At 38.5% G+C, this 13,360-nt stretch overlaps 1 protein-coding gene and 1 non-coding gene across 2 annotated transcripts in view; both read right to left on the bottom strand.

Annotated features, from left to right (window-relative positions):
- Positions 1-1,444: 1,444 nt before the first annotated feature.
- Positions 1,445-13,360, bottom strand: part of LOC110287699 (uncharacterized) — a 28,522-nt gene continuing 16,606 nt past the window's right edge. Inside the window, exon 4 of the mRNA XM_029473736.2 lies at positions 1,445-12,206. Coding sequence (XP_029329596.2) covers positions 10,742-12,206 — 1,465 coding nt within the window. The 3' untranslated portion in view covers positions 1,445-10,741. The remainder of the gene's footprint in view (positions 12,207-13,360) is intronic.
- On the bottom strand, positions 6,786-6,858 carry Trnat-cgu (transfer RNA threonine (anticodon CGU)). The gene has a single exon. It is a non-coding gene; the product is annotated as a tRNA-Thr (tRNA).

Below are 13,360 nucleotides of genomic sequence, written 5' to 3'. Positions count from 1 at the left end.
GAGCAGCTGATTTGTCTAGGCAATTGTCATTGTATCTTGCAGGAAACTGGTCAGAAGGATTTGACAAGACTCTCGAGTCTTTGAGGGCAGCAGTGTTGGCTATCAACTCAACATGAGTGGACCTGTCGCTGACGTAGGGACTCTCTTCCTGTATTTCTTCAGCTTTTTCTTACTTCAAAGAATGGGTGGGGTGGGTCTGTTTGGTGCAGCCCTGTGCTGTGGGTTAGTGTTCATGCTATGGTTGGTCTGCAAACTCAGATCTCAACAGAGACATGACAAGGTAGTGATTGCTCAAGCACTTGCTGCCATAGAGCAAGGCACCTCCCCTGAAATTTGGCTATCCATGCTCAGGACTTAATTGGCATCTGAGTTCTCTGCTCTTGCACCCCACGGGTCTGCGGATCCATTGCACTGGGATGAGAGAGACTCAATGATCATTGATCAGCCTTTGCACATCGCTGAGGTTTCTTCATTGCACATGACAGGGTGATCATGATTTCTCCGCTAAAATTTTTCCTTAAAACCTGGCTGGCCTCGCTTGTAGAGTTCACCCTAGGCCATCTAGCAGTTATTGTCACGCAGCACTATGGTATCCAGAGACGGGCAACTTTCCTCGTGCACAGACCAACCTAAGACATGGGGCCTGGTGGTGATAGGGTTACCCTATAACGGGTAAGGCTGTGACATTAGAGGAACGACCTAAAACAGGAGCCACAGCAGATGGACATAACTGCAGAGGCCTAGACCAGCCTTGTTTTAATAAAACATAAAGGGGGAGATGTGGAGAGCCGCGATAACATTTGCCGTCATAAGATGGGGCTGGCTTCCACAGTGCCTTATGCCACTTAAAGAAAGAACAAGTTATGGTGCGCATGCGCTAGGAGTAATGCACGGCAAGTCATAGCCCACCCCAGGGCGTGTCTATGAGATCGTGGGTAAGCGACCAGTCAGGTGTAGACACGCCAAGCTAGGGTGTATATAAGCAGCGCCTTTCTGAGGCTCTTTGTCTACCTCATCAATAAAGATTTGCTGTAGAAGAATCCTGGTGTCCCGTGTGCGTTCTTGCCAGCGAGAAAACAGCGTGGGACACTCTGGCATCTCATACATCTTGGGTTCTCCAAGGCAACATTGACAGTTACAGCTTCTTGTTCCATTGTCTGGGATTCACACATGATCTCCTGTGCTCCTTCAAAGGCTATGGGTCACATCTCTAGCTCTGTTCTCTGTAGCACTCTAGGCTCTGGTTGACACTTAACCCTTAACCCCAACTGTTAATCCTAACCCTTATTCCTAACCACTAACCCTCTAACCCCTAACTCTCTAACCTTAAACCCTAACCCCTAACCACTAACCCCTAACCCTCTAACCCTCTAACCTTAAGCCTCTAACTCTAACCCAACCCTAACCCTAACCGTTAATCCCTAACCATAACACCACCCCACAGTAACCATAAGTCTAAGGCTAACCCTAACACTAACCTGGAGCCCGTAACCATAACCTTTAACATTAATCCTCTAACCTCTACTTCTATCCTCAGTCCTAACCATAACCCTCTAACCCTAAATTAAACCTTTGTTACATCTGAACAGAATTTATTATTTATATTTATATTATAGCATAAATAAATTTAAAAATAGGTTCTAATACTTTCTAAACACAGTTTCTGGACTTTGAGAAATGTCTGAAGTCCTACCCCTATTGTCAGTTTTTCAAAAACTTACCTGAATATTAACTAAGAATGAGGAAACACCTGACAGGGTGAAATAATAGCCAGACACATATCAAGACATTTTCTTCAGTCTCTCATATGAAATCTGAGGTCTTAGAGGACTTGGGAGAAAGAACAAAATCAATACAATAGCGGGAGGTGGGCTTACATGGAAAAAGTACATGGATTCAAGAATATGAACATTTTTACAATATACTTTAAAATTCAGACCTACACATTCTGAAATATTTCATCTTAAACACCAGAGGCAGAAGTTTTGTGGATCCAGCGCTTTAAAGTAGGATCACAAGCTGTAGTATAGCCACATGATTCAATTCTTTGTATTATGGGAGCCACTGCATTTGTGATTTACTACACCCTGGCACACATCTAATATCAAATGTATACTTATGTTTTCTTTTATGTTGTACCCATTTGCATAACAAGCATGTGCTTTTATTTCAAATGTAACTAGTCTTTTACCGTCATCCCATATTATTATTATCATTATGTTTATTTTATAAGAATTTTCATTTGTTTACAAGGATTATTAATATCTGGTTTGTTATAGTTGTAGAGAAGTTTAGTTTCACTTCCATTTTTAATGTTCAGTTGAGAAGGATGCAGTTGGGACTAACATTGTGTATGAGGTCCAGGACATGGACAAAGCTGTGATCCTCTGATCTGGACATTCTACAGCACTGCAGACATGGACTAGCACATCTTTGCTCTCTAACAAAATATACTGTTCTTTAAAACGAAATTACCTTTAATCTTCCTTTTCCCTTAAAGATATGAGGCAGTCTTTTTTCCTAGAAACAAACATTATTTTCATGTTTTCTAAGAACTACACAAACTTTCACTTTGAAATCTTTAATGATTTACGTAAGATAGCATGTTCTGTGATTCACTGTTTTCATGCTCTGCTTCCTTCATTGTCTTGGCAGCAGGTTGTTCTGAGTATAGGAGCACATGTCATATTTTTTCTTTAGTTTTGTTCTTTTCTGAAGATGAGAAGTTGGGATGTTTCATGTTTGGAATGCTTGTTTGCAAAAGGACTCTATCCTTACATATTACAGTATGGACGAAGAAAAAGAGGCAACTACTTAACATTTATCAATTAGATATCTTCATACATATGCTTCTACTCACACCATCATTATTTGTAGATAAGAAATGAAAAGATTTTACTTTTGTCTAGAGTAGAAGAATGTGAACCAACATACTGATTACAACAATCATATATTTGTAAAATTTTACAAAAAAGAGAATTATGTGACTTTAAATATTAAAAAAGATGCCTCATGTGAAAGAAATAACCTTATCCTACCTAAAAATTTTGAGTCTTAACAGTACATTTAAGCCCCTTTTTTCTGTTTGTCAGTAAATAGCGAGTAGGCAAGCCTAAGTTATTGAGAACCTAAATCTTTAAACACCATCAAATTTTTAAAAATTGCTTAATTTTACTTCACATTATATATTATGTTTGTAATTATATGAGTTTATAGCTATATGATATAATGTATAATGAAATTAATAAATCAAATTATAAAAATGATTCTGGGCCAGGTGTGGTGGCACATGCCTTTAATTCCAGCACTTGGGAGGAAGAGGCAGGCGGATTTCTAAGTTCAAGGCCAGCCTGGTCTACAAAGTGAGTTCCAGGACAGCAAGGGCTATACTGAGAAGCCATATCTTGAAAAATCAAAAAACACAACACAAAACAAACCAACCCACCCCCCAAAAAAGATTCTGCTTCTTCTAAAAGAAGAAGCAAACACCAGTAATTTGGAAAATGATAGAGGCAAAAGCAATGGAGAAAGACCACATAGAAAGCTATAAGTAAGTTAAATGACCATGGAGACAGAACTGGAAAGAAAACAGCCTAAGAAAAAGACCAGGGTAGGAGCAAATCACTTTTAAAAGTTTAAAAAGGGAAGAGAAACAAACAAGACCATCTTTTTAAAGGGATACCAATTGGCAGGCACAACAACATCTAAATTGTACTTCAGATTCTACCCCACAACAGTATCCTGCATACAGGTAGGCTATCTGCACCAAGTTACATTATAACATGATCTATTGTCCACATGAGATAGTGACACTTACTGGTTTTCCATAGTACAATAAAATAAGTAAAATGCTATTGTATGAATACTAATGTCATAAAGGAATCTATTTTCCCCAGAACGAGACACAGGTTAAAAGACAGAATTTAGTAGCAGGTCACTGATTTGAAAGAGGGTTGGAGTCCTTCCATGTCAGTGTCTCAATGCAGCTCACCACCTGCTATTTACTAGCATGGAAACAGCAACAGACATGACAATGGTCAGTAAGATTCAGGGGATGGTGAAGGATATTTTCAGTTTGTAATATGAAATTAAGGTATCCAGAACCCTCAAAAGACACAACATTATGGATAGGTAAGGAGTACATGGACCTGTGAAAAAGCCCATGAATTCAAGAAAATAAAAATCTGTAAATATGAGGCTAGAGAGATGGCTCAGCAGTTAAGAGCACCGACTGTTCTTTCATAGGTCCTGAGTTCAATTCCCAGAAACTACATGGTGGCTCACAACCATCTGTAATGGGATCCCATGCCCACTTCTACTGTGTGTCTGAAGACAGCTACAGTGTACCTACAAATAATAAAAAAAAAAAATCTTTTTTTTTTAAATAGAAAAGAAAACTGAAGATAGAATGTTCTTTTAGTTTAAAGAAAAATAGCTGATGGAAGATAGGAGTAGAAAGATAGTTACAGAGAACTAGCATCTTACAATTTAGTAGGACTCCTACTATAAGGAGTAGAGCTAGAAACAAGAAATTGGGGACAAAGGGTATTGCCCCACTTGTACAGGACCACATGGGCATTGGTCTTTGCTCTCATAAAGCTGCCATCTACCCAACACTACAGACAGCTTTGCAGATGGTGCATGTGCCATGCACATTTCCACCTCCAAGACCCAACAGAGATTGTCTGTCACTATAAAAAAGTCATAAATTTCCAGCACAGAAACACTGGAAATACTGAGTATGCAAGTTTAGGTATCTGCTAAGGTCCACAGATCCATTCCCTGACACATCTTCTTTCAGTGTTCCCATGGCAGATGGAATACTGGCGCTCTCAGGGTCACTTTTCTAAGGCTAGAATCACACTCATGAGTACTCCATGAGGGATACATATTGTGACTTGATAATCTGCCAAAGGCTCATAATCACATTAACCTGTGGTTCCAGTTACCACACACAGCTTTAAGAGGACATAAACATTTACTCTACAGCACAGAGGATCTAGTATTTCAGCGGCCCAATCTCAAAATTGAGGAAGAAATCTGAGTGTCTGGGTCTTTGGAGAAGGCTGACTTAGGGGCTAATGCTGATGATGTAGAAGCAGCAGATAAGTCCCTGGTCAAGGTTTAGGCTGAATAGATTGTTCCGTGTTTACTCCCAAGAAATATACTTCTAGAAAGCTATGTGAGGGCTGGCAACATGGCTAGAGAGAAAAAAAAAAATGCACGTATCACATAAACCTAAAGACCTGAGTACAATCTCAGAGCTCATGCAGAGGTAAAAAATCCAATTCCACAAAGTTGTCCTGATCTTCACACATGTGCCATAATATGTATGTGTCCACACAGTCATCATACACTATACACACAATAAAATTAATAATTCTCGTAAAAAAATTTAAAAAGTAAATGTTATATGAATACCATATTTTAGTACATTGGATCTTATGCAAATTGCACGACAGATAACTAACATTAGTATAGCAATCTCTGCATGTTATTTAGAGTAATGCACACATTGGCCAACATGATGTGAGTAGTATAATACCCATTGTTCATATGAGAAAAGTGAAGCTCTCAGAAAAAGGAGGTGACATACCAGCATCAGAGAAGTCTACAGAAGAGCCTGAGTACCACCTGTTTGTGGTCCAGAGAAGAATGGGCTATCAACATGAGAGATGAGTGGCAGGGCTAGTTGGACAGGAAGTGAGGGCTACAGAAGCTCAGAGAAGAGAAGTGGGACCAAGTTAAATGAGGAAGGCAACCTAAGCAATGTAGGTGTTCTCTGAAAGCTGTATGAGATCTGTGCCATGACTAGTTTAGGAACAGAAAAGCCCAAGGCACAGTTTTGTTCTGTCTTTCTGTGTTACCTAAGATGTAAACAATCCCTTTGTCCTGTATCCAGTCTGCATATATCACCCACCCATGTGTTGCTCCATCACTGTCTCTTTCTCAAACCTACTGTCACTGCAGCTCTGTGTTCAGATGACCCTTGCATAGAAGCCCATTACTGCCACAGTGCTTGTGTTTTCTGGCTCTCTTTATCTTACTATTGAGTGGCACTGCCATCTTGCATCATCACAGGAAAAACTGTGCACATAATATTTTAAGGGAAAAATAAGCTGGTTTGTGTTACCTTTAATGTAGCATAAATTTAAACATTGCTATTAACCTGTTATTGTATTTAATTTAAAGGCTAAAGGTTATCACCAACATTCATGCACAGAAACAGCATGCATGAGGCTTGGTGCTATTCCACTGGAGTCTCGTCATTCATTTCCCATGGATAAAGGATTACTAGTCTACTGAAGGACAGAGCACAGTACAAAAGTACATACTGAACATACTTAGCAGAGTTATTATGCTTGTGCACACACACAGTCCAAAAGGAGAACATGGAAACCATCATTTAATCAAAACCTCCTTGGTAAATGTGTTTTCCATATATGTACAATTTTCAGTCAACTGAAGCTTAAGTTCCAAAATATTTTTAGTTAAAGCTGTTTTCTATGGGAATATTTCTACAGTGAGATAATCCCTATCAAGCATAGAACACAAGACCTGGCATATAGAGTTCAATAAGTATTAGTAAGTTTGTTGTTGTTGGTTTTTTTGAGACAGGGTTTCTCTGTGTAGCCCTGGCTATCCTGGAATTCACTCTGTAGACCAGGCTGGCCTCGAACTCAGAAATCTGCCTGCCTCTACCTCCCAAGTGCTGGGATTAAAGGCGTGCACCACCACTGCCCAGCTAAAATTAAAGGTTTAATTATTAGTGTTAAAAACTGAGTTGCCTTCTCTGAGGTTTGAACTCAGAACCTTCAGATTACGAGACTGACGTGCTGTCTACTACACTAAGGAGGCACCCATAGTAATATTTAATGTTAATTAAGTGTACTATTGGTCATACTTCATAAATATGAATTACTTAATGAGGCTATGAGCACAAGGACATGCTGGAAGTGACCAGGAATTCTGGGGTTGTTGGCTCCTGCATGAAACAGCTCCAATATGATTGATGAGTAATAGCAGAACTGGCCATCAGCTAACTACTACTCACTCTATCAAGCTGCCAGTTCTTATGGCTGTCAATGTGCCTGTACTGGCTATTTCTCACCTCACAATTTCCTAACACTAAGCATCTTTGAGCTGAGACAAAGAGCCCCCATAAAGCCATGCTGACTTGTGGTAGATGCTTGCCTGCCGCAGCCTTTTCTCTTATTCTTACAGCCACATCCTTTAAATCTCATCTTCTGAGAAAAAGACTTATGCATTTGATTCTTCTGATATCACCCAGGTACAGGCAGGAAGGAGGAAGGGCAGTGGCGGCTGCCAGTGGAGAACAGGCCCATTATTGATGGTAGGAGTGGTCTGGGGCCTGGTCATTTCTGTTCCTCTTGAGGATGCTATTTTCAAGAAAACTGTGTTCCTCATGACTGAAGCAGATTTTCACATGTAAGACGTTTATCAGTGAGATATCATGGTGTCCCTCTACACACAGGCATAGGGGAGTTCACAGATTGTGGATGTGGTAGAAGAGATTGCTGGTAGATAGTAGGTGTGAGAATCCATCTCTTGTTTTCATCAGGATTTCTATTTCTATTTTTCTTCCACAGTACTGAATGACTCATTCCCACTGTTTCATTTCTTCTTTGTTAAAGTTTATGGTTTTTTTTTTCCTGTTGAACTTGTCAAATAGGGTGCAGCATTCCTACAGAAGTCTATTTTCTAGTGTCACATTGTGTCCATGACACCTTAAGTAGGACACAAGTAGAAGACAGCATTGAGATGATGATGAACTCTAAGAAAGGTGCTATAATATGTAGAGTAAATTTCCTCTAAACAAATGTTCATGTTTGATGCTTATTTGACTTGAAAAATATTATAAGGATTTTATAATTTAATGTAATAGTTATATAATATATAAAACACATTTTAAAAATAAAAGATTTTAAATTAAAAATAAATTTAAAAAAGTTTTCAGAGTCATTAATTTAAAAAAAAAACTGTTTCTGGGCGAGTGAGTCTTTGAAGCACATTTTCAGTAGCCTATTCCCAATGTGATCAGTCCTCTAGCTGGAGGATAGGACATGCAAACTTGTCCATTTACATGTATTTTGAATGACTGCCCTCCCACATAAAAGGGAATATTATAATCTGCTCTTTAGGTGCTAATTAAAGCATCTAGGTAACATACTATCTTCTTCAAATAGCCACAGAGACTTTTGCCATCTCAAATAAATTTCACCTACCTTCTTAGGAAGGGAAAACAAGAATTCTCCCTTTTTTGGGCACGAATTTTGCATTTTTATTCTTTTATTATTATTAAAGATTTTTTTTTTTTTTTTTTTTTTGGTTTTTCGAGACAGGGTTTCTCTGTATAGTCCTGGCTGTCCTGGAACTCACTTTGTAGACCAGACTGGCCTCGAACTCAGAAATTCGCCTGCCTCTGCCTCCCGAGTGCTGGGATTAAAGGCGTGCACCACCATGCCCGACTAAAGATTTATTCCTTTATTCTGTACAGTGTTCTGCCTCTACGCCAGAAGAGGGCACCAAGATTACATTACAGATAGTTGTGAGCCATCATGGGCTTGTTGGGAATTGAACTCAGAGCCTTGGAAGAACAGTCAGTGCATTCAACCTCTGAGCCATCTCTCCAGTGCATTTTTATTCTTCACATAATTTCCCAGTCACTATATCCATAATTTAATTATTTAAGTTTAGTTTTCTGAGAATGAACAACTTTGTAGTTGATCAAGATGACTAGAAGGAAGAAATATGCATTGCACTTGACAATAGCAGACTCTGTTAACTGGGAATGTGTGCATCTGAAAGCTGCTCTCTTAATTTCCTGATACAAAATTAATTGCTGAGCACACTCCAGAGAAATAACACTTTTTAATTTAATGTTTTCTCGTGCAAATTTCAAGAAATAACACAATGAAAAGGTAGTTTCACTGTATAAAGTGCTTCCTGGGAGATAGATGATCAATAAGTAATATTGAGCAGCCACAACAATGTAGTGGAGTTAAACTACATTCAGTGCATGTAGAATTGTGTAGTAACAGCACAGAACACAGACAAATGCTACTTACACTGTAAATCAGTCTAGATGTTTTACATATTCAATACAATGTTGATTCTAAGAAAACACATTGAATTACTAGGAAATGTTGATCTCTGCATGCACAGTAAAGACCAGAATTCATTACCTGCTCATCAGGCAACAATACCAAGGAGAAACAGTGCAAGACCTCAGAGACCAATCATAGTTCATGCTTTGCATGATGTAAAAAAATATAGGAAGGAAACATTTAAGGAAAATCCACAGGTGGTTTCTTTCCCTGCCCATCAGTAACATAGCCAAAGGCACTCTGTTCATTGTGTGTTCTTCATATGAACCTTCCAAATTTTGAAGAAACTTGTAATTAAACATTTCAAAAACAAATATTTACATAACTGGGATATTTCTGGAATTGCTTCCATGTGTCAGCAGCAGATCCCATGTTCTGTTGCTCTTTGGACATGGATAATGGTCTAGAAAGACTGCCATGTTAAAGATACTCATCTCTACTCTATCCAATATGTGACTGAGTTAAAATAAACACTATCTGAAGCTAGATGGAAGCACCTTGGAACCATCTCTTACACCTCCTAACACAATGGGGTTGGTTGTCTTGGGCCAAGGATCACTAAATCTGTCAGAACATCTCATGGAGTCCTTGTCTGGCTTGAGAAGGCCTTTGCTATGCTTTAAGCTCTAGTCCTTCTTTGTCATTTTGGTGCCTCTTATTGTCTCAAGTGAAACAGGCTGCTTTATAATTATGCCTAAGCTTTACTCCATATCCCTACAGTAGTGGTCTTCCAGGAGCTAACAGAAGTGGAGGCATGACTGTTCTCTCTGAGTTTATTTCTCAATATTGCCATCAACTTAGCGATTTCTCAAAAATTTCTAGCTCAGGGTTCCACATCCCATGGATTTCTGCTTGAAAAACCTGGGCATGATATCCACAACTACAATCTCAGCCTTCAAGAGGTAGTGGTAGGAGGATTTTTAATTCAAGGCTACTCTGGAATACATGTGAGATTCTACCTTACTACATCACTGTCCTCATGGGGGTAAAAAATAATGACAAGGAAAAGGAGATTTAGAAATATACAGATGAGGGAAAATGGAAGGAGAGAAGAGAAGGAAGAAGAGACTATTTAAAACATGTTATATCTGTTATCAAACATGCAGAGAACTATCTGCTTGTCAGTTTCTCTCCAGTGTGATATCTTTTATGCTGTTTGTCTTAATTTGGGTTTTATTGCTGTGAAAAGACACTATGACCAAAGCAACTATTATAAAGAACATTTAATTGGGAGTAGTGTATAGTTGCAGAGGTTCAGTCTATTATCATTAAGGTGGGAAAAAAGGTCAGTGTCTAAGCACACGTAGTGCTGGAGGAGATGAGAATTCGACATCTTGATCAGAAGGCAGCCAGAAGACTCTTTTGCCCTGGGTGGAGCTTAAGCATAGGATCTCAGAGTCCAAGCCCACAGTGACAGACTTTCTCAAATGCCACATCTACTCCAGAAAGGCCATACTCCCTAATACTGCCACTTGCCATGGGCCAAGTATATTTAAACCACCACACCTTTCAAGATCACTTTGGTTATATTCATAAGGTTACTCTTTAGTATGTGTTCTTTTATGTAGTTGGGGGTGACTTGATTGTGAATAGGCTTTACAACATTGTCTACATTAATAAGTTTTCTCTCCAGTATGAATTCTTTCATGTTTTCGAAGTGAAGCATGAGAAACAAAGGATTTACTACATTGCTTACATTCATAGGGCTTTTCTCCAGTATGTATTCTTTTATGTACTTGGAAATAATTTTGATATGCAAAGGCTTTGCCACATTGCTCACACTCATAGGGTTTCTCTCCAGTATGTGTTCTTTTATGTACTTGGAAAGTTCTATGATAGGCAAAGCCTTTACCACACTGATTACATTTGTAAGGTTTCTCTTCAGTATGTGTTATTTTATGCATTTTGAGATGACCGTGTTGTGCAAAGGCTTTACCACATTGATCACATTTGTAAGGTTTCTCTCCAGTATGAATTCTTTCATGTAGTCGAAGTAGACCATGAAAAGCAAAGGATTTACTACATTGCTTACATTCATTGCATTTGTCTCTAGTATGTGTTATTTTATGCATTTTGAGATGACTGAGTTGTGCAAAGGCTTTACCACATTGATTACATTTGTAAGGTTTCTCTCCAGTATGAATTCTTTCATGTATTCGAAGTTGATTATGAGAAGCAAAGGATTTACTACATTGCTTACATTCATAGGGTTTTTCTCCAGTATGTATTCTTTCATGTCTTTGAAGATCATATTGACGTACAAAGGCTTTACCACATTGACTACATGTGTAAGGTTTCTCTCCAGAATGAATTCTTTCATGTTTTCGAAGTTGAGCAGGAGAAGCAAAGGATTTACTACATTGATTACATTCTTTATGTTTCACTCTAGTATGTATTCTTTCATGCCTTTGAAGTGCATCGTGACGTACAAAAGCTTTACCACATTGATTACATTTGTAAGGTTTCTCTCCAGTATGAATTCTTTCATGTGTTCGGAGTTCACTGTTTCGGGCAAAGGCTTTACCACATTCATTACATTTATAAGGTTTTTCTCCAGTATGTATTCTTTTATGTACTTGGAAAGAACTTTGATATGCAAAGGCTTTGCCACATTGATTACATTCATAGGGCTTCTCTCCAGTATGTGTTCTTTTATGTACTCGTAAAGATTTAGGATATACAAAGCTTTTACCACACTGATTACATTTGTAAGGTTTCTCTCCAGTATGTGTTACTTTATGCTTTTTGAGATGACTGTGTTGTACAAAGGCTTTACCACATTGATCACATTTATAAGGTTTCTCTCCAGTATGAATTCCTTCATGTTTTTGAAATTGATCGTGAGAGGCAAAGGATTTACTACATTGCTTACATTCATAAGCTTTCTTTCCAGTATGTGTTCTTTCATGTATTTGGAGAGTGTGGTGTCCTGCAAAGGCTTTACCACAGTGACTGCATTTGTAGCATTTCTCTCCAGTGTGTGTTATTTTCTGCATTCGGAGACTACTGTGATAAACAAAGGTTTCACCGTACTGAATGCCTTCATAGGGTTTCTCTCCAGTATGACTTCTTTCATGCCTGCAAAGGTAATTGGCACATGTGAAAGCTTTACCACATTCACTAAACTCATGAATATATTTATCTGTAGGAATTAATTTTACAATTTGGTCTAATTGTAAAGAGGAGTCACATCTTAAGATTTTTATCACTTTGTTTACATTCATGGGTTCCCCTTCATTATAGGTTGTTTTGCATGCCTGTAATGGTAAGAGTGTTATTACATGGCACTCATTTGTAGCATCCTTTTTCTCTGAGATTTTTTTCACAAATTTGAAGAGAAATAGAAGAGCTCAGAGCTTTACCATACTAAGTATATTCATAAATTTCTGATATTGTGAAATACACTACATTTTCACACTACATTGGCAAAGTAAACCAGGACAAACAGAAAAGAATTCCCATAATCCTAGTACTCATAGGGATTTTCTGCAGTGTGAGTTTATGGATATATTCCCACTAAAGATGGAAAACCAACCATTTATAAACTTGTATGACACTGAGAATGTTTGCTCAGGTGTGGACTACTATATACATTTTAATTGTTCTGGGAGAGAGAGAGAGAGTTACATTGCTTATTTCAATATCCCTATGCTCACATGGCTTGTATCCATTGTGACACAGAATATACCAATTAAAAAAAGAATAGCAAATGAAAGATTATCACATTGCATTCAAGAAGTTTGGCTGTTTGTTCATCATAGACACATGGTATAGGAATTGAGGTTTCTCCTCAATAACATTCCTGTCTCTCATGAACTGCCCCTCTCATATAAACTTAGCAACGTTACTATATGAGTAATCAGCTGCCGGATAGAGGTGGCACATGCCTTTAATCCCAGCACTCAGGAGGCAGAGGCAGGAGGATTTCTGAGTTCGAGGCCAGCCTGGTCTACAGAGTGAGTGCCAGGACAGCTAGGGCTACACAGAGAAACCCTGTCTCGAAAAACCAAAAAAAAAAAAAAAAAAAAAAAGGCATACACTTATCACCTTATATCCTTGGCAATATGTGAGTGGTATGAGAGTAGATTGGCAGTTGGACAGAATAGCTGCAATGTGGCTATGATTCAAATGGTAATATCAGATAAGGCATTGTTTGCTTGTCTTCTTTCATTGAGGAATACCTGCAAACACAAATCAGGCGCCTTGCCCTGAGGTACGCGTGAACTTGTGAG

This window comes from Mus caroli, unplaced genomic scaffold, assembly GCF_978045245.1.
Source record: "Mus caroli unplaced genomic scaffold, Mus_caroli_1 scaffold_4, whole genome shotgun sequence".
NCBI classification, from domain to species: domain Eukaryota; kingdom Metazoa; phylum Chordata; class Mammalia; order Rodentia; family Muridae; genus Mus; species Mus caroli.
This window is presented reverse-complemented; position numbering and strand designations above follow the sequence as displayed.